At 49.2% G+C, this 24,884-nt stretch overlaps 1 protein-coding gene across 1 annotated transcript in view; it reads left to right on the top strand.

The window, feature by feature from the left end:
- LOC134434213 (phosphoribosylformylglycinamidine synthase-like) overlaps window positions 1–24,405 on the top strand; it is a gene marked incomplete at its 3' end in the record, with an annotated part of 31,286 nt that extends 6,881 nt beyond the window's left edge. The window contains exons 3-9 of the mRNA XM_063182888.1: window positions 870–1,008; window positions 3,333–3,438; window positions 8,308–8,494; window positions 11,939–12,044; window positions 14,458–14,598; window positions 16,936–17,060; window positions 24,277–24,405. Coding sequence (XP_063038958.1) covers window positions 870–1,008; window positions 3,333–3,438; window positions 8,308–8,494; window positions 11,939–12,044; window positions 14,458–14,598; window positions 16,936–17,060; window positions 24,277–24,405 — 933 coding nt within the window. The remainder of the gene's footprint in view (window positions 1–869; window positions 1,009–3,332; window positions 3,439–8,307; window positions 8,495–11,938; window positions 12,045–14,457; window positions 14,599–16,935; window positions 17,061–24,276) is intronic.
- Between the last annotated feature and the right edge of the window lie 479 nt (window positions 24,406–24,884).

The following is a 24,884-nucleotide window of genomic DNA, read 5'->3' as shown; positions in this document are numbered from 1 at the left end:
GGATTTTTATGGGATTTTTATGGGATTTTAATGGGATTTTAATGGGATTTTAATGCGATTTTAATGGATTTTAATGGGATTTTAATGGGATTTTTATGGGATTTTAATGGGATTTTTATGTGATTTTTATGGGATTTTAATGCAATTTTAATGCAATTTTAATGCAATTTTAATGCAATTTAATGGGATTTTTGCCATTTTTATGAGATTTTTTGCCATTTTAATGGGATTTTTGTGGGATTTTTGTGGGATTTTAATGGGATTTTCATGGATTTTCATGGGATTTTAATGGGATTTTTATGGGATTTTTATGGATTTCAATGGGATTTTTAATGGGATTTTTATGGGGTTTTTAATAGGATTTTTAATGGGGTTTTTAATGGGATTTTTATGGGATTTTAATGGGATTTTCATGGGATTTTCATGCGATTTTAATGGGATTTTAATGGATTTTAATGGGATTTTTGCCATTTTAATGGGATTTTTATGGGATAATTTTGGTTTTCGGTTCCAGGTGATTCCCCCCCAAACCCATCTGAGCTGCAGATCCTGCGCTGGATTTTGGGGATTTTAATGGGATTTTAATGGGATTTTTATGAGATTTTTTGCCATTTTAATGGGATTTTTTGCCATTTTAATGGGATTTTAATGGGATTTTTGCAGGATTTTTATGGGATAATTTTGGTTTTTGGTTCCAGGTGATTCCCCCCAAACCCCGAGGAGCTGCAGATCCTGCGCTGGATTTTGGGGATTTTTATGGGATTTTAATGGGATTTTAATGGGATTTTTATGAGATTTTTTGCCATTTTAATGGGATTTTAATGGGATTTTCTGTTTTTTTACGTGATATTTTTGTTTTTCGGTTCCAGGTGATTCCCCCCCGAGCCCCTCTGAGCTGCAGATCCTGCGCTGGATTTTGGGGTCCCCCCTGGCCCAGGGTGGGGACGTGGCCCAGAGGAGCTTCCTGAGCCCCCAGGGCCCCCACGTGCTGCTGGAGATCGGGCCCAGGTGGGGAAATTTGGGGAAAATTTTGAAATTTTGGGAAATTTGGCGATTTTTAGGAACCATTTGGCAAAATTTTGGGGGATTATGGGGAAATTTTAGCGGATTTGGGGGGGTTTTGGGGATTTTTTGGGGATTTTTTGGGAATTTTGGGGGGATTTTTGGGGACATTTTTGGGGACATTTTTGGGGACATTTTTGGGGACATTTTTTGGGTGGATTTGCGGGGAATTGGGGAGATTTTGGGGGGAATTTTGAGGGGATTGGGGGAGATTTTAGGGGGAGCTTTTCCTATTTGGAGAGAATTTGGGGGGATTTTAGGGGGATTTTTGGGGGGATTTTTGGGGGGATTTGGGGAAATTTTTGGCCCTCAGGGCCCCCACGTGCTGCTGGAGATCGGGCCCAGGTGGGGAAATTTGGGGAAATTTTGGGAAATTTGGGGAAAATTTTGAAATTTTGGGAAATTTGGGGATTTTTGGGAACCATTTGGCAAAAATTGTGGGGAATTTTGGGGGATTCTTTGGGATTTTTGGAGGGTTTTTGGGGGCAATTTTTGGAATTTTTGGTGGGGATTATTTGGGATTTTTTGGGGGATTGTTTGGGATTTGTTGAGGGTTTTTTTTGGGAAATTTTGGAATTTTTGGTGGGGATTATTTGGGATTTTTTTTGGAATTTGGGGATTTGGAGGGAATTTGGGGCAGTTTTTGGAAATCCGGGGCATTTTTGGGGCTTTCTCGGGGATTTTTTTGTGTTTCTTGGGGAGGTTTTGAGAATATTTTTGGATTTTTTGGGGATTTTGGGAAGGATTTTGGGTGGAGTTTTGGGGATTCTTTGGGATTTTTTGGGGATTTTGGGGGAAATTTGAAGGAATTTTGGCCCCTGGAGCTTCCTGAGCCCCCAGGGCCCCCACGTGCTGCTGGAGATCGGGCCCAGGTGGGGAAATTTGGGGGAAATTTTGGGAAATTTTGGAATTTTGGGAAATTTTGGGGGGTTTCAGGGGATTTTTGGGGGGTTTTTTGGGGGTTATTTTGCATTTTTTGGGGATTTTTTTGAAATTTATTTGGATTTTTTGGGGATTCTTTTGGATTTTTGGGGGATTTTTTTCAGATTTTTTTTATTATTTTTTGGAGGGATTTTTTGGGAAATTTTGGGGGGTCTTAGGGGGGATTTTAGGGGATTTGGGGGATTTTTGGGGGGATTATTTGGGATTTGTTTTTGGAGGGATTTTTTTGGAAGTTTTTTATTTTTTGAAGGTTTTTTGGGGCAATTATTTGGGATTTTGGAGGATTTGAATGATTTCTTGGGATTTTATTGGGGAGGAATTTTGGGGTTTTTGAGGGGATTTTTGGGAGGGTTTGGGGCAATTTTTCAGAAATTTGAGGGGATTTTTTGGGAGAATTTTGGGAAATTTTGGGGGAGTCTCGGGGGGATTTTTTGGGATTTTTTTTGAAATTTATTTGGATTTTTTGGGGGATTATTTGGGATTTTTTGGGGGGATTTTGAGGGATTTTTGGGGGGTTATTTGGAATTTCTGGGGGGGATTTTTTGGGGATTATTTGGAATTTCTGGGGGGGATTTTTTGGGGATTATTTGGAATTTTTGGGGGGATTTTTCAGGAATTTGGGGGTATTTTGAGTTGGGTTTTTTTTTTTTTTTTTGGATTTTGGGGGATTTTTTTGAAGATTTTGGGGATTTTTTCCGGATTTTTTCAGGGATTGTTGGGGGGAATTTGGGGATGTTTTTGGGGGGATTTTCGGGCATTTTTGAGGTGTTTTTTTTAAGATTTTTGGGGGAGATTTTTCTGGGAATGTGCAGCTAATTAAGGGCAATTAATTAATGCTAATTAACAAATTGTGTTAATTACGGCAGGCTGGGGGTGTGCACACCCCTGTCCACCCACGCTGTGTCACAGATTTGGGATTTTTAGACCATTTTTGGTGGAATTTTATGGGAATTTCGGGATTTTGGTGCTAATTAAGGATAATTAATTGGCACTAATTAATTAATTAGGGTTAATTAACCCCAGGCTTGGAGCTGTGCTGCTGTTTGGGTGGAATTTGGGGGATTTTTGGGCCATTTTTAGTGGGATTTTGATGGGAATTTTGGGATTTTTGGCTAATTAAGGACAATTAATTAGTGTTAATTAACAGATTGCGTTAATTACGGCAGGCTGGGGGTGTGCACACCCCTGTCCACCCACGCCGTGTCCCTGTGCTCAGATTGGGGATTTCTGGGGCATTTTTGGTGGGATTTTGATGGGAATTTTGGGATTTTTTGCTAATTAAGGACAATTAATTAGTGCTAATTAATGAATTGTGTTAATTACGGCAGGCTGGGGGTGTGCACCCCCCTGTCCACCAACGCCGTGTCCCTGTGCCACGCGGCCGGGCTGAGCCGGGTGCGGCGCCTGGAGAGATCCCGCAGGATCCTGCTGCAGGTGGGGACAGGAGCGCCCAAAAATCCCCAAAAATTCCCAAAAAAATTCCCAAAAATTCCCCCAAAAATCCCCAAAAATTCCCCCCAAAAATTCCCCCAAAAATCCCCAAAAATTCACCCCAAAATTCCCCCAAATTTCCTCAAAGTGTCACCAAAAATCCCCAAAAAATTCCCCCAAAAATTCCCCCAAAAATCCCCAAAAATTCCCCAAAAATTCCCCCCAAAATTCCCCCAAAAATCTCCCCAAAAATCCCCCCAAAATTCCTCCAAATTTCCTCAAAGTTTCACCACAAATCCCCAAAAATTCCCCCAAAAATTCCCCCAAAAATTCCCCCAAAAATTCCCGCAAATTTCCTCAAAGTTTCCTCAAAAATGCCAAAACATTCCCCCAAAAATTCTCCCAGATTACTCAAAATTTCCCCAAAAATCCCCCCAAAAGTCCCAAAAATTCCCCCAAAAATTCCCCCCAAAATTCCCAAAATTTAAAAAAAATCTCCCCCCCAAAAAAATTAAATTCCCCCCAAATTCTCAACGTCCCCAAGGTGTCCCCAATGTCCCCAAGGTGTCCCCAAAGTGTCCCCCAATGTCCCCAAATGTCCCCAATGTCCCCAAGGTGTCCCCATTGTCCCCCAATGTCCCCAATGTCCCCAAGGTGTCCCCAAAGTGTCCCCCAATGTCCCCAATGTCCCCGATGTCCCCAATGTCCCCAATGTCCCCCAATGTCCCCCCAATGTCCCCAATGTCCCCAATGTCCCCCAATGTCCCCAATGTCCCCCAATGTCCCCCAATGTCCCCCAATGTCCCCAATGTCCCCCAATGTCCCCCCAATGTCCCCCCAATGTCCCCAATGTCCCCAATGTCCCCAATGTCCCCCCAATGTCCCCCAATGTCCCCCCAATGTCCCCCCAATGTCCCCAATGTCCCCGATGTCCCCAATGTCCCCAATGTCCCCCAATGTCCCCCCAATGTCCCCAATGTCCCCAATGTCCCCAGTGTCCCCAATGTCCCCAAAGCATTCACAATGTCCCCAATCCCATTCATGTCCCCCCGCTGTCCCCAGGGTCCCCCAATGTCCCCAATGTCCCCAAATCCCCCAAAACCTCCCCAGTGTCCCCAATGTCCCCCCAGTGTCCCCAATGTCCCCAATGTCCCCCCAGTGTCCCCCCAATGTCCCCAATGTCCCCAATGTCCCCCAATGTCCCCAGTGTCCCCCCAATGTCCCCAATGCCCCCAAACATTCACGATGTCCCCAATCCCATTCATGTCCCCCCACTGTCCCCGGTGTCCCCAAATCCCCCAAAACCTCCCCAGTGTCCCCAATGTCCCCCAATGTCCCCCAATGTCCCCAATGTCCCCCAATGTCCCCAATGTCCCCCCAGTGTCCCCAATGTCCCCAAATCCCCCAAAACCTCCCCAGTGTCCCCAATGTCCCCAATGTCCCCAATGTCCCCAATGTCCCCAAAGTGTCCCCCAATGTCCCCAAATGTCCCCAATGTCCCCAAATCCCCCAAAACCTCCCCAGTGTCCCCAATGTCCCCCCAGTGTTCCCAATGTCCCCAATGTCCCCAATGTCCCCAATGTCCCCATTGTCCCCAATGTCCCCCCAGTGTCCCCAATGTCCCCCCAGTGTCCCCCCAATGTCCCCCAATGTTCCCAATGTCCCCCAATGTCCCCCAATGTCCCAAAAGTCCCCCCAATGTCCCCCAATGTCCCCAATGTCCCCAAAGTCCCCCCAATGTCCCCAGTGTCCCCAATGTCCCCAATGTCCCCCCAATGTCCCCAGTGTCCCCAATGTCCCCAATGTCCCCCCAATGTCCCCAGTGTCCCCAAAGTCCCCCCACTGTCCCCAATGTCCCCCCAATGTCCCCCCAGTGTCCCCAATGCCGCCAAACATTCACGATGTCCCCAATCCCATTCATGTCCCCCCACTGTCCCCAGGGTCCCCCAATGTCCCCAATGTCCCCAAATCCCCCAAAACCTCCCCACTGTCCCCAATGTCCCCAATGTCCCCCCAATGTCCCCCCAATGTTCCCAATGTCCCCCAATGTCCCCCCAAAGTCCCCCCAGTGTCCCCAATGTCGCCAAACATTCACAATGTCCCCAATCCCATTCATGTCCCCCAAATGCCCCAAAACCTCCCCAGAGTCCCCAGTGTCCCCAGTTTCCACATTGTCCCCAATGTCCCCAAAACGTTCTCAATGTCCCCAATCCCTGTGATGTCCCCAGTGTCCCCAATGTCCCCAAAGTCCCCAAAACGTCCTCAGTGTCCCCATTGTCCCCATGGTCCCCAATGTCCCATAACTCCATTCATGTCCCCAACGTCCCCAAATCCCCCAAAATCTCTCCAGTGTCCCCAATGTCCCCAATCCCCTCAATGTCCCTGTTGTCCCCAATGTCCCCAACGTCCCCAGTTCCCACATTGTCCCCATGGTCCCCAATGTCCCTAACTCCATTAGTGTCCCCAATGTCCCGCAATGTCCCCAAAGTCCCCCAATGTCCCCAAGTCCCCCAAAACCTCCCCAATGTCCCCAATGTCCCCAATGTCCCCAATCCCCTCAGTGTCCCCGTTGTCCCCATGGTCTCCAATGTCCCCAATGTCCCCAACATTCCCAACATTCCCAATGTCCCCAGTGTCCCCCATTCCCACATTGTCCCCATGGTCCCCAATGTCCCCAACATCCCCAATGTCCCTGACTCCATTGGTGTCCCCAATTCCCACACTGTCCCCAGTGTCCTCAATGTCCCCAATCCCTCTGATGTCCCCAATGCCTGCAAACCCCCCCGGTGTCCCCAGTGTCCCCAATGTCCCCCCAATATCCTCAAATATCCCCAGTCCCCGCAATGTCCCCAAAGTCCCCAATGTCCACAGTGTCTCCAATGTCCCCAATGTCCCCCCAATGTCCCCAATGTCCCCCAATGTCCCCGTTGTCCCCATAAACTCCAATGTCTCCAACATTCTCAGTGTCCCTGACTCCATTAACGTCCCCCATGTCCCCAATTCCAACATTGTCCCCAGTGTCCCCAATGTCCCCGAAACGTTCTCAATGTCCCCAATGTCCCCAGTTCCCTCAGTGTCCCTGTTGTCCCCATTGTCCCCATGGTCCCCAATGTCCCCAATGTCCCCGACTCCATTGGTGTCCCCAATGTCCCCAATTCCCACACTGTCCCCAATGTCCCCAAAGCATTCACGATGTCCCCAATCCCATTCATGTCCCCCCACTGTCCCCGGTGTCCCCAAATCTCCCCAATCCCCCCCAAAGTCCCCAATCCCACAATGTTCCCAATGTCCCCAAAACCTCCCCAGTGTCCCCAATGTCCCCAATCCCCTCAGTGTCCCCGTTGTCCCCATGGTCTCCAATGTCCCCAGTGTCCCCAATCCCTCAATGTCCCCAATGTCCCCAACGTCCCCAAAACGTTCTCAATGTCCCCAATCCCTGTGATGTCCCCAGTGTCCCCAGTGTCCCCAATGTCCCCAATCCTCTCAGTGTCCCCATGGTCTCCAATGTCCCCAAAGTCCCCGTTGTCCCCTTTTCCCAGTGCCACCAATCCAGTGTCCCCAATTCCCACACTGTCCCCAATGTCCCCAAAGCATTCACAATGTCCCCAATCCCATTCATGTCCCCCCACTGTCCCCGGTGTCCCCAAATCTCCCAAGTCCTCCCAGTGTCCCAAATGTCCCCCCAAAGTCCCCAGTCCCTCAATGTCCCCAATGTCCTCATGGTCTCCAATGTCCCCAACATTCTCAGTGTCCCTAAGTCCATTAATGTCCCCAATGTCCCCAATGTCCCCAAAGCATTCACAATGTCCCCAGTCCCATTCATGTCCCCCCACTGTCCCCGGTGTCCCCAAATCTCCCCAGTCCTCCCAGTGTCCCAAATGTCCCCAATCCTCCCAATGTCCCCCCAAATGTCCCCAAATGCCCCAAAACCTCCCCAGTGTCCCCAATGTCCCCAATCCCCCCAATGTCACCAATCCCCCCAATGTCACCAATCCCCGTGATGTCCTCAATGTCCCCAATGTCCCCAATGTCCCCAATGTCCCCCAAAACATTCTCAATGTCCTCAATCCCTGTGATGTCCCCAGTGTCCCCCATTGTCCCCATGGTCCCCAATGTCCCCAACGTCCCCAATGTCCCCAATGTCTCCCAAAAGTCCCCAATGTCCCCAACCCCTCAATGTCCCCAATGTCCCCAATGTCCCCAATGTCCCTGACTCCATTCATGTCCCCAATGTCCCCAATGTCTGCAAACCCTCCCAATGTCCCCAATGTCCCCAAAGTCCCCAATGTCCCCATGGTCGCCAATGTCCCCACTGTCCCCCGCGTGTCCCCAGCTGTCGTCCCCAGTGTCCCCGTCCGTCCGTGTCCGTCTGTCCCGTGCGCTGCGTGATCCGGTGACGGAGCAGCCGTAGCCCCGTGGCCCCAGAGTGTCCCCAGAGTGTCCCCAAATTGTCCCAAAAATATCCCCAAAAACCCGAAAAAAATCAGGAAAAATTCCCCCAAAAACCTCAAAAGAATCTCAAAGTCCCCAAAATATCTCCAAAAAATTCCCAAGAAATCCTAAAAAAAAACCCCAAAAAATCACGAAAAATTGCCAAAAAATCAGAAGAAAATCCTAGGTAACGTCTGAGAAAATATTGAAAAAATCACTCAAAAAATCTGAAAAAAATCAGGAAAAGAGTCGGAAAAAATGCAGAAAAAAATCGGGAAAAAATGCCGAAAAAAATCAGAAAAAAATCGGAAAAAATCAGAAAAAAATTAGAAAAAATCAGAAAAAAAAGCAGAAAAAAATCAGAAAAAATCGGAAAAAAAATCAGAAAAAAATGGGAATCAATCGCATTCACGTCCCCAAACGTCCCCCGCGTGTCCCCAGCTGTCGTCCCCGGCGTCCCCCGAGGCGCGCGTCCGTCTGTCCCGCGCGCTGCGTGACCCGGTGACGGAGCAGCTGTACCCGGAGCCCCTGCGCACCTTCGACGTGCCCGCGGCGCCCGTGCCCGTCACCACCATCGACGTCCTGGCACGGGGACAGAGCGCGCTCAGGGAGGCGGACGCCGAGCTGGGTGAGGGACAGCAATGGGGACATCAATGGGGCCAGCAATGGGGACATCAATGGGGCCAGCAATGGGGACAGTGGGGGCATCAATGGGGACAGCAATGGGGACATCAATGGGGACAGTGGGGACAGCAATGGGGACAGCAATGGGGACAGTGGGGGCATCAGTGGGGACATCAATGGGGACATCAATGGGGACATCAATGGGGACATCAATGGGGACATTGGGGACAGCAATGGGGACAGCAATGGGGACAGCAATGGGGACATCAATGGGGACATCAATGAGGACAGTGGGGACAGCAATGGGGACAGTGGGGACAGTGGGGACATCAATGGGAACAGAGCGCGCTGAGGGAGGCGGACACCGAGCTGGGTGAGGGACATCAATGGGGACATCAATGGGGACAGTGGGGACATCAATGGGGACATCAATGGGGACATTAATGGGGACATTGGGGACATCAATGGGGACATCAATGGGGACAGAGAGCGCTGAGGGAGGCGGACACCGAGCTGGGTGAGGGATTGGGGACAGTGGGGGCATCAATGGGGACAGTGGGGACAGCAATGGGGACATCAATGGGGACAGCAATGGGGACATTGGGGACATCAATGGGGACAGTGGGGACAGCAATGGGGACAGAGAGCGTTCAGGGAGACGGACGCCGAGCTGGGTGAGGGACAGCAATGGGGACAGTGGGGACATCAATGGGGACATCAATGGGGACAGCAATGGGGACATTGGGGACATTAATGGGGACATCAATGGGGACAGAGCGCGCTCAGGGAGGCGGACGCCGAGCTGGGTGAGGGACATCAGTGGGGACATCAATGGGGACATCAATGGGGACATCAATGGGAACATTGGGGACATCAATGGGGACAATGGGGACATCAATGGGGACATCAATGGGGACAGAGCGCGCTCAGGGAGGTGGACACCGAGCTGGGTGAGGGACATCAATGGGGACATCAATGGGGACATCAATGGGGACATTGGGGACATCAATGGGGACATCAATGGGGACATCAATGGGGACAGCAATGGGGACAGTGGGGACATCAATGGGGACATCAATGGGGACATCAATGGGGACAGCAATGGGGACAGTGGGGACATCAATGGGGACATTAATGGGGACATCAATGGGGACAGAGCGCGCTCAGGGAGGCGGACGCCGAGCTGGGTGAGGGACATCAGTGGGGACATCAATGGGGACATCAATGGGGACATCAATGGGAACATTGGGGACATCAATGGGGACAATGGGGACATCAATGGGGACATCAATGGGGACAGAGCGCGCTCAGGGAGGTGGACACCGAGCTGGGTGAGGGACATCAATGGGGACATCAATGGGGACATCAATGGGGACATTGGGGACATCAATGGGGACATCAATGGGGACATCAATGGGGACAGCAATGGGGACAGTGGGGACATCAATGGGGACATCAATGGGGACATCAATGGGGGCATCAATGGGGACATCAATGGGGACATCAATGGGGACATCAATGGGGACATCAATGGGGACAGCAATGGGGACATCAATGGGGACAGAGAGCGCTGAGGGAGGCGGACACCGAGCTGGGTGAGGGACATCAATGGGGACATTGGGGACATCAATGGGGACATCAATGAGGACAGTGGGGACAGCAATGGGGACATTGGGGACATCAATGGGGACATTAATGGGGACAGAGCGCGCTCAGGGAGACGGACACCGAGCTGGGTGAGGGACAGCAATGGGGACATCAATGGGGACATCAATGGGGACAGTGGGGACATCAATGGGGACATCAATGGGGACATCAATGGGGACATCAATGGGGACATTAATGGGGACATTAATGAGGACATTTGGGACATCAATGAGGACATTGGGGACATCAATGGGGACATCAATGGGGACAGAGAGCGCTGAGGGAGGCGGACAGCGAGCTGGGTGAGGGACAGGGGGACATCAATGGGGACATCAATGGGGACATTGGGGACATCAATGGGGACATTGGGGACATCAATGGGGACAGAGAGCGCTGAGGGAGGCGAACACAGCTGGGTGAGGGACGGGGGGACATCAATGGGGACAGTGGGGACATTGGGAGGATTGGGGGAATTGGGGACATTGGGGACAATAATGGGGACACTGGGGGATTGGGGACATTGGGGACATCAATGGGGACATTGGGGACAGTGGGGACAGTGGGGACAGAGAGCCCTGAGGGAGGTGGACAGCGAGCTGGGTGAGGGACATTGGGGACATTAACGGGGACATTGGGGACATTGGGAGGATTGGGGACATTTGGGACATTGGGGACATTGAGGACATTGGGGACATTGGGGGCAATAATGGGGTTGGGGACATTGGGGACAGAGAGCGCTGAGGGAGGCGGACACAGGGTGAGATTGGGGACATTGGGGACAGTGGGGACATCAACGGGGAATGGGCACAGTGGGGACATTGGGGACAATGGGGACATTAATGGGGACATCAACGGGGATTGGGGGGACAATGGGGACATTGGGGACAATGGGGACATTGGGGGGATTGGGGGGATTTGGGACATTGGGGCCATAATGGGGACATTGGGGACATTTGGGGACATTGCGGGGATTGGGGACATTGGGGACATTGGGGACACTGAGGGGACATTTGGGGACATTGGGGACATTTGGGGACATTGGGGACAGTGAGGGGACAGAGGAGGGATTGGGAGCGAGTGAGGACATCGGGAATTTTTCAGGATTTTTTTTTTAATTTTTGGGGGAATTTTTAGGGAAACATTTGGGGAACTTCTACGGAACTTTGGGGAAAAATTTTGTTGGAATTTTTTGGGAATGTTGCAGAAATTTTGGGGGGTTTTTTGGAGGCATTTTGGGGGAATTTTAAGGGATATTTTTGTGATTCCTTTGAGAATATTTTGGCAATGTGCAGGAAATTTTGGAGGAATTCTTTAGGGATTTGTGGGGAATTTTGTGGGGAATTTTTGGCCAGAAAACTTTTGGAATCTTTTGGGCATTTCTGGGGACTTTTTTTTTTGAGCATTTAAAAACTTTTAGGTGATTTTTGGGGATTTTTTGGGGATTTTTTTGGGGGGGAGTTTTTGGTAATTTTGGGGATTTTTTTTGAGAATTGAAAAAATATTTTTGGGCTATGTTTTGGAAATTTTCTGGGAATATTTTTTTTATTTTGGGGGGGATTTTTTTTTTTTTTTTTATATTTTTGGGAATTTGGGGGGATTTTTTGGGGGGAATATTTTCGGGAACATTTTTAGGAAAGTTTTGGAGAATTTTTAGCTTTTTTTTTTTTTTGTCAATGTTTTGGGGACTTTCTGGAGTAATTTTTGGGAACTTTTTGGGGCATTTTTTTTTTTCTTTAGTTTGGGGGATTTTTGGGAACTTTTTTTTGATTTTTTGGTGATTTTTTTTTTCCCCTTTCTCCAGGCCTGGCCTTCGACTCGTGGGACCTGGAGTTCTACACTCAGCTCTTCCAGAAGGCCGGGAGGAACCCGACCTCCGTGGAGCTCTTTGACCTGGCCCAGAGCAACAGGTGAGCCCAAAAAACACCCCAAAAACACAGAAAAACTGCAAAATCCCAGAAAAACATCAAAATGCTACAAAATCCCAGAGAAATCCTGCAAAAATCCCACAAAAATCCCACAAAAATCCCACAAAAATCCATAAAATCACTGAAATTCCCATCCCTGGAGCTCTGTGAGCTGGCCCAGAGCAAGAGGTGAGCCCAAAAAACACCCCAAAAACACAGAAAAACTGCAAAATCCCCAAAAAAATAAAAATGCTACAAAATCCCAGAGAAATCCTGCAAAAATCCCACAAAAATCCATAAAAATCCATAAAATCACTGAAATTTTCATCCCTGGAGCTCTTTGACCTGGCCCAGAGCAACAGGTGAGCCCAAAAACTCCACAAAAACACAGAAAAACTGCAAAATCCCCAAAAAAATAAAAATGCTACAAAATCCCAGAGAAATCCTGCAAAAATCCCACAAAAATCCCACAAAAATCGATAAAATCACTGAAATTTTCATTCCTGGAGCTCTGTGAGCTGGCCCAGAGCAAGAGGTGAGCCCAAAAAACACCAAAATCCCCCAAAAAATAAAAATCCTACAAAATCCTAGAGAAATCCTGCAAAAATCCCACAAAAATCCATAAAATCACTGAAATTTTCATCCCTGGAGCTCTGTGAGCTGGCCCAGAGCAACAGGTGAGCCCAAAAAACATCCCAAAAACACAGAAAAACTGCAAAATCCCAGAAAAACATCAAAATGCTACAAAATCCCAGAGAAATCCTGCAAAAATCCCACAAAAATCCCACAAAAATCTCATAAAAATCCAATTAAAATCCATAAAATCACTGAAATTCCTATTCCTGGAGCTCTGTGAGCTGGCCCAGAGCAAGAGGTGAGCCCAAAAAACACCCCAAAAACACAGAAAAACTGCAAAATCCCAGAAAAACATCAAAATGCTACAAAATCCCAGAGAAATCCCGCAAAAATCCCACAAAAATCTCATAAAAATCCAATTAAAATCCATAAAATCACTGAAATTCCCATTCCTGGAGCTCTGTGAGCTGGCCCAGAGCAAGAGGTGAGCCCAAAAACTCCAAAAACACGGAAAAACTGCAAAATCCCAGAAAAACATCAACATGCTGCAAAATCCCAGAGAAATCCTGCAAAAATCCCACAAAAATCCATAAAAATCCATAAAATCACTGAAATTTTCATCCCTGGAGCTCTGTGAGCTGGCCCAGAGCAACAGGTGAGCCCAAAAAACACCAAAACCCCCCAAAAAATAAAAATCTTACAAAATCCTAGAGAAATCCTGCAAAAATCCCACAAAAATCCCACAAAAACCCATAAAATCACTGAAATTCCCATTTCTGGAGCTCTGTGAGCTGGCCCAGAGCAACAGGTGAGCCCAAAAACTCCACAAAAACACAGAAAAACTGCAAAATCCCAGAAAAACATCAAAATGCTGCAAAATCCCAGAGAAATCCTGCAAAAATCCCACAAAAATCCATAAAAAACCACCAAAATCCCCCCAAAAAACCATCAAAATGCTACAAAATCCCAGAGATATCCTGCAAAAATCCCACAAAAATCCATAAAAATCCATAAAATCACTGAAATTTTCATCCCTGGAGCTCTGTGAGCTGGCCCAGAGCAACAGGTGAGCCCAGAACACCCCAAAAACACCAAAATCCCCCAAAGTTGGAGAAAATCCCAGAAAAATAAAAAAGAAATCCAAAAAATCCCAAACTGGTCGCACCGATGACGTCATACCTGTGAAACCGGTGACGTCACCTCTTTCCCACAGCAAGCGCAGCCGCCATTGGTTCTTCCGTGGTCACGTGACCATCGATGACCGCCCAGTGGGCGGGTCCTTGTGATGACATCACACCGATGACGTCACAATGGTGACGTCGCAGTGATGACATCATATCTTTCCCCCGTGGCGAGTGGTTGCCATTGGTTCTTCCCCAGTCACGTGACCATCGACGGCCGCCCCTGTGGGCGTGTCCCTGTGATGACGTCACACTGATGACGTCACTCCTGTCCCCACAGCAAGCGCGGCCGCCATTGGTTTTTCCGGGGTCACGTGACCGTGGATGACTCACCTGTGGGCGTGTCCCTGTGATGACATCACACTGATGACGTCACTCAGATGATGTCATACCTTTCCCCCCCCCCCGCAGCGAGCACAGCTGCCATTGGTTCTTCCGGGGTCATGTGACTATCAATGACTCACCTGTGGGCGGGTCTCTGTGATGACGTCACACCGATGACATCACGCTGATGACGTCACTCTTATCCCCACAGCAAGCACAGCCGCCATTGGTTCTTCCGGGGTCACGTGACCGTGGACGGGCGGCCCGTGGGCGTGTCCCTGTGATGACGTCACACCAATGATGTCACTCTGATGATGTCATTCCTGTCCCCACAGCGAGCACAGCCGCCATTGGTTCTTCCGGGGTCACGTGACCGTGGACGGGCGGCCGGTGGGCGTGTCCCTGTTCCGCTCCCTGATGGACACCCAGAGCTCCTCCCACCCCAACAACGTCATCAAGTTCTGCGACAACAGCAGGTGTGACGTCATCGGGACACCCGGGACACACCTGGGACACACCTGGGGACAGCTGGGGCACACAAACACACCTGGGACACACCTGGGGACACACCTGGGACACACCTGGGGACACACCTGGGACACACCTGGGGACACCTGGGGACATTGGGGACATCAGGGACACAGCTGGGGACAGCTGGGGGTGCACCTGGGACATGGGGACACACCTGGGACACACCTGGGGACAGCTGGGGACACCTGGGGACACACCTGGGGACAGCTGGGGACACACCTGGGGACACCTGGGGACACACCTGGGGACATTGGGGACACACCTGGGGACACCTGGGGACACCTGGGACACACCTGGGACACACTTGGGGACATCATAGACACAGCTGGGGACAGCTGGGGCATCCCTGGGGACACACCTGGACACACCTGGGGACACCTGGGACACACAAACACACCTGGGACACACCTGGGCACACCTGGGGACACCTGGGAACCTGGGGACACCTGACACACACCTGGACACACCTGGGACACACCTGGGGACACACCTGGGGACACACCTGGGGACACACCAGAGATACTTGACACACATCTGGGCACACCTGGGGACACCTGGGACACACCTGGGGACACACCTGGGGACACACCTGGGGACATGAGGACACACCCGGGACACACCTGACCCTGTCCCCTCCCCCCAGTGCCATCCACGGGGTCCCAGGCTGGGATTTTGGGGTGAATTTTGTTGATTTTGGGGTGAATGTTGGGATTTTTTCGGTGTTATTTTTTTGGGGTTTTTTGGGAGGTGATTTGGGGTGAATTTTTGGGGTTTTTGGGGTGAATTTTGTTGATTCTGGGGTGAATTTTGGGGTGAATTTTGGGATTTCTTGGGGTTTTTTTGGGGGTGAATTTTGGGGTGAATTTTGTTGATTTTGGGGTGAATGTTGGGATTTTTTCGGTGTTATTTTTGGGGTTCTTTTGGGAGGTTATTTGGGGTGAATTTTGGGGGTTTTTTTGGGGGGTAAATTTTGTTGATTCTGGGGTGAATTTTAGGGTGAATTTTGGGATTTCTTGGGGTTTTTTTGGGGTGAATTTTGTTGATTCGGGGGTGAATTTTGGGATTTTTTGGGGTTTTTTTGGGGGTGAATTTTGGGGTGAATTTTGTTGATTTTGGGGTGAATGTTGGGATTTTTTCGGTGTTATTTTTTGGGTTTTTCGGGAGGTTTTTTGGGGTGAATTTTTTGGGTTTTTTGGGTGAATTTGAGGAGGAATTTTGTTGATTTTGGGGTGAATTTTGGGGGTTTTTTTCTGGGGTAGGCTTTTTGGATTTTTGGGCACATTTTGGGTTGAATTTTGCCGATTTTGGTGCCTTTCTGGGCAGTGCCATCCGCGGCGTCCCAGGGTGGGATTTTGGGGTGAATTTTGTGGATTTTGGGGTGAATTTCGGGAATTTTTTGGGAGTTATTTGGGGTCAATTTTTGGGGTGAATTTTTTGGGATTTTGGTGCATTTTGGGTCGAATTTTGCCGATTTTGTTCTGTTTCCGGGCAGTGCCATCCGCGGGGTCCCAGGGTGGGATTTTGGGGTGAATTTTGGGGTGAATTTGGGGTATTTTTTGGGGAGTTATTTGGGGTGAATTTTTGTGGTGCATTTTGGGTTGAATTTTGCCGATTTTGGTGCCTTTCCGGGCAGTGCTATCTGCGGTGTCCCAGGGTGGGATTTTGGGGTGAATTTTGTGGATTTTGGGTGAATTTGGGGAATTTTTTGGGGAATTTTTTGGGGTGAATTTTTGGGGTGAATTTTTTGGGATATTGGTGAATTTTGGGTTGAATTTTGCCGATTTTGTTCCGTTTCCGGGCAGTGCCATCCGCGGGGTCCCAGGGTGGGATTTTGGGGTGAATTTTGGGGTGAATTTGGGGAATTTTTTGGGGAGTTATTTGGGGTGAATTTTTGGGGTGAATTTTTTGGGATTTTAGTGAGTTTTGGGTCGAATTTTGCCGATTTTGGTGCCTTTCCCCCAGCGCCATCCGCGGCGTCCCAGGGTGGGATTTTGGGGTGAATTTTGGGGTGAATTTGGGGAATTTTTTGGGGAGTTATTTGGGGTGAATTTTTGGGGTGAATTTTTCGGGATTTTGGGTGCATTTTGGGTTGAATTTTGCCGATTTTGGTGCCTTTCCCCCAGCGCCATCCGCGGCGTCCCAGGGTGGATTTTGGGGTGAATTTTGGGGTGATTTTGGGGAATTTTTTGGGAGTTATTTGGGGTGAATTTTTGGGGTGAATTTTTCGGGATTTTGGGTGCATTTTGGGTTGAATTTTGCCGATTTTGGTGCCTTTCCCCCAGCGCCATCCGCGGCGTCCCCGTGGCCGCGCTGTGGCCGCAGAACCCGGCCGGGCCCGGCCCCTACGAGAGGAGAACGAGCGTCCGGCACGTGACCTTCACCGCCGAGACACACAACTTCCCCACCGGTCAGTCTGGGGTCACAGGTCATCCTTGGGGTCATCTGGGGTCACTGGTCAGTGGTCAGTGGTCAATGGGAATGGTTAATGGTCAGTGGGAATGGTCAATGGTCAGTGGTCAATGGTCAGTGGTCAATGGTCAGTGGTCAGTGGTCAGTGGTCAATGGTCAGTGGTCAGTGGTCAATGGTCAATGGTCAATGGTCAATGGTCAATGGTCAATGGTCAGTGGTCAGTGGTCAGTGGTCAGTGGTCAATGGTCAGTGGTCAGTGGTCAATGGTCAATGGTCAGTGGTCAATGGTCAGTGGTCAATGGTCAATGGTCAGTGGTCAGTGGTCAATGGTCAGTGGTCAGTGGTCAATGGTCAGTGGTCAGTGGTCAATGGTCAGTGGTCAATGGTCAGTGGTCAATGGTCAATGGTCAGTGGTCAATGGTCAATGGTCAATGGTCAGTGGTCAATGGTCAATGGTCAATGGTCAGTGGTCAATGGTCAGTGGTCAGTGGTCAATGGTCAGTGGTCAGTGGTCAGTGGTCAGTGGTCAGTGGTCAGTGGTCAATGGTCAGTGGTCAATGGTCAGTGGTCAGTGGTCAGTGGTCAGTGGTCAATGGTCAGTGGTCAGTGGTCAGTGGTCAGTGGTCAATGGTCAATGGTCAGTGGTCAATGGTCAGTGGTCAGTGGTCAGTGGGAATGGTCAATGGTCAATGGTCAATGGTCAGTGGTCAGTGGTCAATGGTCAGTGGTCAGTGGTCAGTGGTCAGTGGTCAGTGGTCAGTGGTCAATGGTCAGTGGGAATGGTCAATGGTCAATGGTCAGTGGTCAATGGTCAGTGGTCAGTGGTCAATGGTCAATGGTCAATGGTCAGTGGTCAGTGGTCAGTGGTCAGTGGTCAATGGTCAATGGTCAATGGTCAATGGTCAATGGTCAATGGTCAATGGTCAGTGGTCAATGGTCAGTGGTCAATGGTCAGTGGTCAGTGGTCAATGGTCAATGGTCAATGGTCAGTGGTCAATGGTCAGTGGTCAGTGGTCAGTGGTCAATGGTCAGTGGTCAATGGTCAGTGGTCAATGGTCAGTGGTCAGTGGTCAATGGTCAGTGGTCAATGGTCAATGGTCAATGGTCAATGGTCAGTGGTCAGTGGTCAGTGGTCAATGGTCAATGGTCAGTGGTCAGTGGTCAGTGGTCAGTGGTCAGTGGTCAGTGGTCAGTGGTCAATGGTCAGTGGTCAGTGGTCAGTGGTCAATGGTCAGTGGTCAGTGGTCAGTGGTCAATGGTCAATGGTCAATGGTCAGTGGTCAGTGGTCAGTGGGAATGGTTAATGGTCAATGGTCAGTGGTCAATGGTCAGTGGTCAGTGGTCAGTGGTCAGTGGTCAGTGGTCAGTGGTCAATGGTCAGTGGTCAATGGTCAATGGGAATGGTCAGTGGTCAGTGGTCAGTGGTCAGTGGTCAATGGTCAGTGGTCAATGGTCAGTGGTCAGTGGTCAATGGTCAGTGGTCAGTGGTCAATGGTCAGTGGTCAATGGTCAATGGTCAATGGTCAATGGTCAGTGGTCAATGGTCAGTGGTCAGTGGTCAGTGGTCAGTGGTCAGTGGTCAATGGTCAGTGGTCAGTGGTCAGTGGTCAGTGGTCAGTGGTCAGTGGTCAATGGTCAATGGTCAATGGTCAGTGGTCAGTGGTCAATGGTCAGTGGTCAGTGGTCAGTGGTCAGTGGTCAATGGTCAATGGTCAGTGGTCAGTGGTCAGTGGTCAATGGTCAGTGGTCAATGGTCAGTGGTCAATGGTCAATGGTCAATGGTCAATGGTCAGTGGTCAGTGGTCAGTGGTCAGTGGTCAATGGTCAGTGGTCAGTGGTCAATGGTCAGTGGTCAGTGGTCAGTGGTCAATGGTCAATGGGAATGGTCAGTGGTCAGTGGTCAGTGGTCAGTGGTCAATGGTCAATGGTCAATGGTCAGTGGTCAGTGGTCAGTGGTCAGTGGTCAGTGGTCAGTGGTCAGTGGTCAATGGTCAATGGTCAGTGGTCAGTGGTCAGTGGTCAATGGTCAGTGGTCAATGGTCAGTGGTCAATGGTCAGTGGTCAGTGGTCAATGGTCAATGGTCAGTGGTCAGTGGTCAATGGTCAGTGGTCAGTGGTCAGTGGTCAATGGTCAGTGGTCAGTGGTCAGTGGTCAATGGTCAGTGGTCAATGGTCAGTGGTCAATGGTCAGTGGTCAGTGGTCAATGGTCAGTGGTCAGTGGTCAGTGGTCAATGGTCAGTGGTCAATGGTCAGTGGTCAATGGTCAGTGGTCAGTGGTCAATGGTCAATGGTCAATGGTCAGTGGGAATGGTCAATGGTCAGTGGTCAGTGGTCAATGGTCAATGGTCAATGGTCAGTGGTCAGTGGTCAGTGGTCAGTGGTCAATGGTCAATGGTCAGTGGTCAGTGGTCAGTGGTCAATGGTCAGTGGTCAGTGTTCAGTGGTCAATGGTCAATGGTCAGTGGTCAATGGTCAATGGTCAGTGGTCAATGGTCAGTGGTCAGTGGTCAGTGGTCAATGGTCAGTGGTCAGTGGTCAATGGTCAGTGGTCAGTGGTCAGTGGTCAGTGGTCAGTGGTCAGTGGTCAATGGTCAATGGTCAGTGGTCAATGGTCAGTGGTCAGTGGTCAGTGGTCAGTGGTCAGTGGTCAGTGGTCAGTGGTCAGTGGTCAATGGTCAGTGGTCAATGGTCAATGGTCAGTGGTCAGTGGTCAATGGTCAGTGGTCAGTGGTCAGTGGTCAGTGGTCAATGGTCAGTGGTCAATGGTCAATGGTCAATGGTCAATGGTCAGTGGTCAATGGTCAATGGTCAGTGGTCAGTGGTCAGTGGTCAATGGTCAATGGTCAGTGGTCAGTGGGAATGGTCAATGGTCAATGGTCAGTGGTCAGTGGTCAATGGTCAGTGGTCAGTGGTCAGTGGTCAGTGGTCAGTGGTCAATGGTCAGTGGTCAATGGTCAATGGTCAGTGGTCAGTGGTCAATGGTCAGTGGTCAGTGGGAATGGTCAGTGGTCAGTGGTCAATGGTCAATGGTCAGTGGGAATGGTCAGTGGTCAGTGGTCAATGGTCAGTGGTCAGTGGTCAATGGTCAGTGGTCAGTGGGAATGGTCAGTGGTCAATGGTCAATGGTCAGTGGTCAGTGGTCAATGGTCAGTGGTCAGTGGTCAATGGTCAGTGGTCAATGGTCAGTGGTCAATGGTCAGTGGTCAGTGGTCAATGGTCAGTGGTCAGTGGTCAATGGTCAGTGGTCAATGGTCAATGGTCAGTGGTCAATGGTGAGTGGTCAGTGGGAATGGTCAGTGGTCAGTGGTCAGTGGTCAATGGTCAGTGGTCAGTGGTCAATGGTCAATGGTCAATGGTCAGTGGTCAGTGGTCAGTGGTCAGTGGTCAGTGGTCAATGGTCAGTGGTCAGTGGTCAATGGTCAGTGGTCAGTGGTCAGTGGTCAATGGTCAATGGTCAGTGCTCAGTGGTCAATGGTCAGTGGTCAATGGTCAATGGTCAGTGGTCAGTGGTCAGTGGTCAATGGTCAGTGGAATGGTCAGTGGTCAATGGTCAGTGGTCAGTGGTCAGTGGTCAGTGGTCAATGGTCAGTGGTCAATGGTCAGTGGTCAGTGGTCAATGGTCAGTGGTCAGTGGTCAGTGGTCAATGGTCAGTGGTCAGTGGTCAATGGTCAGTGGTCAATGGTCAATGGTCAGTGGTCAGTGGTCAGTGGTCAGTGGTCAATGGTCAGTGGTCAGTGGTCAATGGTCAGTGGTCAGTGGTCAGTGGTCAATGGTCAGTGGTCAGTGGTCAATGGTCAGTGGTCAGTGGTCAATGGTCAGTGGTCAGTGGTCAATGGTCAGTGGTCAATGGTCAGTGGTCAGTGGTCAGTGGTCAGTGGTCAGTGGTCAGTGGTCAATGGTCAGTGGTCAGTGGTCAATGGTCAATGGTCAGTGGTCAGTGGTCACTGGTCAATGGTCAGTGGGAATGGTCAGTGGTCAGTGGTCAGTGGTCAATGGTCAGTGGTCAATGGTCAGTGGTCAATGGTCAATGGTCAATGGTCAGTGGTCAGTGGTCAATGGTCAGTGGTCAATGGTCAGTGGTCAATGGTCAGTGGTCAGTGGTCAATGGTCAGTGGTCAATGGTCAGTGGTCAATGGTCAGTGGTCAGTGGTCAATGGTCAGTGGTCAGTGGTCAGTGGTCAATGGTCAGTGGTCAGTGGTCAGTGGTCAATGGTCAGTGGTCAGTGGTCAATGGTCAGTGGTCAGTGGTCAGTGGTCAATGGTCAGTGGTCAGTGGTCAATGGTCAGTGGTCAATGGTCAGTGGTCAATGGTCAGTGGTCAGTGGTCAATGGTCAGTGGTCAGTGGTCAGTGGTCAGTGGTCAGTGGTCAATGGTCAGTGGTCAATGGTCAGTGGTCAATGGTCAGTGGTCAATGGTCAATGGTCAGTGGTCAATGGTCAGTGGTCAGTGGTCAATGGTCAGTGGGAATGGTCAGTGGTCAGTGGTCAATGGTCAATGGTCAATGGTCAATGGTCAGTGGTCAATGGTCAATTGTCAGTGGTCAGTGGTCAGTGGTCAGTGGTCAGTGGTCAGTGGTCAGTGGTCAATGGTCAATGGTCAGTGGTCAATGGTCAATGGTCAGTGGTCAGTGGTCAATGGTCAATGGTCAATGGTCAGTGGTCAGTGGTCAATGGTCAGTGGTCAATGGTCAGTGGTCAGTGGTCAGTGGTCAGTGGTCAGTGGTCAATGGTCAGTGGTCAATGGTCAGTGGTCAGTGGTCAGTGGTCAGTGGTCAATGGTCAATGGTCAGTGGTCAATGGTCAGTGGTCAGTGGTCAGTGGTCAGTGGTCAGTGGTCAGTGGTCAATGGTCAGTGGTCAGTGGTCAATGGTCAGTGGTCAGTGGTCAGTGGTCAGTGGTCAGTGGTCAGTGGTCAGTGGTCAGTGGTCAATGGTCAGTGGTCAGTGGTCAGTGGTCAGTGGTCAGTGGTCAGTGGTCAGTGGTCAATGGTCAATGGTCAGTGGTCAGTGGTCAATGGTCAGTGGTCAGTGGTCAGTGGTCAGTGGTCAATGGTCAATGGTCAGTGGTCAGTGGTCAATGGTCAGTGGTCAGTGGTCAGTGGTCAGTGGTCAATGGTCAGTGGTCAGTGGTCAGTGGTCAGTGGTCAGTGGTCAGTGGTCAGTGGTCAGTGGTCAGTGGGAATGGTCAGTGGTCAGTGGTCAATGGTCAGTGGTCAGTGGTCAATGGTCAGTGGTCAGTGGTCAATGGTCAGTGGTCAATGGTCAATGGTCAATGGTCAGTGGTCAGTGGTCAATGGTCAGTGGTCAATGGTCAATGGTCAGTGGTCAGTGGTCAATGGTCAGTGGTCAGTGGTCAATGGTCAGTGGTCAGTGGTCAATGGTCAGTGGTCAGTGGTCATTGGGTCACTCAGGGGTCACTCAGGGGTCAGAGGTCACTCGGGGTCACTCAGGGGTCACTCAGGGCTCAGACCCGCAGCGTCCCCACCGGTCACTCTGGGGTCAAAGGTCAGTGCACAGTGGGCGTGGCCATGCAAGGTTGTTGTGGCCATCCACGGTGGGCGTGTCCAGCCAAAGTGGGCGTGTCCATGCAGAGTGGGCGTGGCCATCCATGGTGGGCGTGTCCATACAGAGTGGGCGTGGCCATCCATGGTGGGCGTGTCCCTGCAGAGTGGGCGTGGCCAGCTGTGCCTCGCTTGTCTCACCTGTTTTTTGTTGTTTTTTGTTGTTTTTTGTTGGTTTTTTGTTGTTTTTTTTTGTTGTTTTTTGTTGTTTTTTCTTTTTTTTTTCGTCGTTTTTTGCTGCTTTTCACTGCTTTTTGCTGTTTCTCGTTGTTTTTTTTTTTTTGTTTTTTCCCTGTTTTTCGCTGATTTTTGCCCTTTTTTCTGCATTTCCCAGCCGTGGCGTTTTGTGGTGTTTTGCCTTTTTTTTGCTGATTTTTGCTGGTTTTGTCTTTTTTTTTGAGTGGTTTTTATTGTTTTCTTTTGTTGTTTTCTCATTGTTTTTTTTTTTTTCTTTTTTGTTTTAATTCTTTTTTTGTTGGTTTAGTTTTTTTTTTCTCTTGATTTTTTGTTGGTTTTTTTTGCTTTTTGCTGCTTTCTGTTGGGTTTTTTTTTTACTTTTGTTTGGGGTTTTTTCGTGTTTTTTTTGGTGTTTCTTTGTCGATTTTTTGCCATTTTTTGTTGTTTCTCCGCCTTTCTGCAGCCGTGGCATTTTGTGGTGTTTTGTCTTTTTTTTTGTTGCTTTTCTCTGCTTTCTGTTGGTTTTTTTTTTTTTTTTTTTTGCTTTTGTCTGGTTTTTTTCGTGTTTTTTTTGGTGTTTCTTTTTCGATTTTTTTGTCATTTTTTGTGTTATTTCTCTGCCTTTCTGCATCCGTGGCGTTTTGTGGTGTTTTGTCTTTTTTTTTTGTTGCTTTTCGCTGCTTTCTGTTGGGGTTTTTTTTTGCTTTTGTTGGTTTTTTTGGTGCTTCTTTGTTGATTTTTTGGTCATTTTTTGTGTTGTTTCTCCGCCTTCCCGCAGCCGTAGCGTTTTGTGGCATTTTATTTTTTGTTTTAATTGTTTTTTTGTTGGTTTTGCTGGTTTTTTTTTTTTTCCCTTACTATTTTGTTGTTTTTTGTTGCTTTTTGCTGCTTTCTGTTGGGGTTTTTTATTTTTTGCTTTTGTTCGGTTGTTTTTCATGTATTTTTTAGTGTTTCTTTGTTGATTTTTTGGTCATTTTTTGTGTCGTTTCTCCGTGTGCAGCCGTGGCATTTTGTGCTGTTTTCTCTTTCTTTTTGTTGCTTTTTGCTGCTTTCTGTTGGTTTTTTTTTTTTGCTTTTGTTTGGTTTTTTTTCATGTATTTTTTGGTGTTTCTTTGTTGATTTTTTTTGCCATTTTTTGTGTTGTTTCTCTGCAGCCATGGCATTTTGTGGTGTTTTGTCTTTTTTTTTGTTGCTTTTTGCTGCTTTCTGTTGGGGTTTTTTTTTTTTTTGCTTTTGTTCGGTTTTTTTTCATGTATTTTTTGGTGTTTCTTTGTTGATATTTTGGTCATTTTTTGTGTCGTTTCTCCGTGTGCAGCCGTGGCGTTTTGTTGTGTTTTCTCTTTCTTTTTGTTGCTTTTTGCTGCTTTCTGTTGGTTTTTTTTTTTTTTGCTTTTCTTTGGTTTTTTTTCATGTATTTTTTGGTGTTTCTTTGTCGATTCTTTGGTCATTTTTTGTGTCGTTTCTCCGTGTGCAGCCGTGGCCCCGTTCAGCGGCGCCACCACCGGCACCGGGGGCCGGATCCGGGACGTGCAGAGCACGGGGAGGGGAGCGCACGTGATCGCGGGCACGGCGGGCTACTGCTTCGGGAACCTGCTCATACCCGGTGAGAGACGGCTGAAATATCCTAAAATGTCCCAAAATCAAAAAAAATCCCGACAAAATCGGGTTCTGCACCCCCAAAAACCCCAAAATCCACCCCAGAAACCCCAAAATCCACCCCCAAAATCCACCCCAAAAACCCCAAAATCCACCCCCAAAATCCACCCCAAAAACCCCAAAATCCACCCCCAAAATCCACCCCCAAAAACCCCGGTGCTGCTTCGGGAACCTGCTCATACCCGGTGAGAGACGCCTGAAATATCCCGGAATGTCCCAAAATCAAAAAAAAATCCCAACAAAATCGGGTTCGGCACCCCCAAAAACCCCAAAATCCACCCCAGAAACCCCAAAATCCACCCCAAAAACCCCAAAATCCACCCCCAAAATCCACCCCAAAAACCCCGGTGCTGCTTCGGGAACCTGCTCATACCCGGTGAGAGACGCCTGAGATATCCTGAAACGTCCCAAAATCAAAAACAATCC

Source organism: Melospiza melodia, unplaced genomic scaffold, assembly GCF_035770615.1.
Source record: "Melospiza melodia melodia isolate bMelMel2 unplaced genomic scaffold, bMelMel2.pri scaffold_334, whole genome shotgun sequence".
In the NCBI taxonomy this organism is placed as follows: Eukaryota; Metazoa; Chordata; class Aves; order Passeriformes; family Passerellidae; genus Melospiza; species Melospiza melodia.
This window is presented reverse-complemented; position numbering and strand designations above follow the sequence as displayed.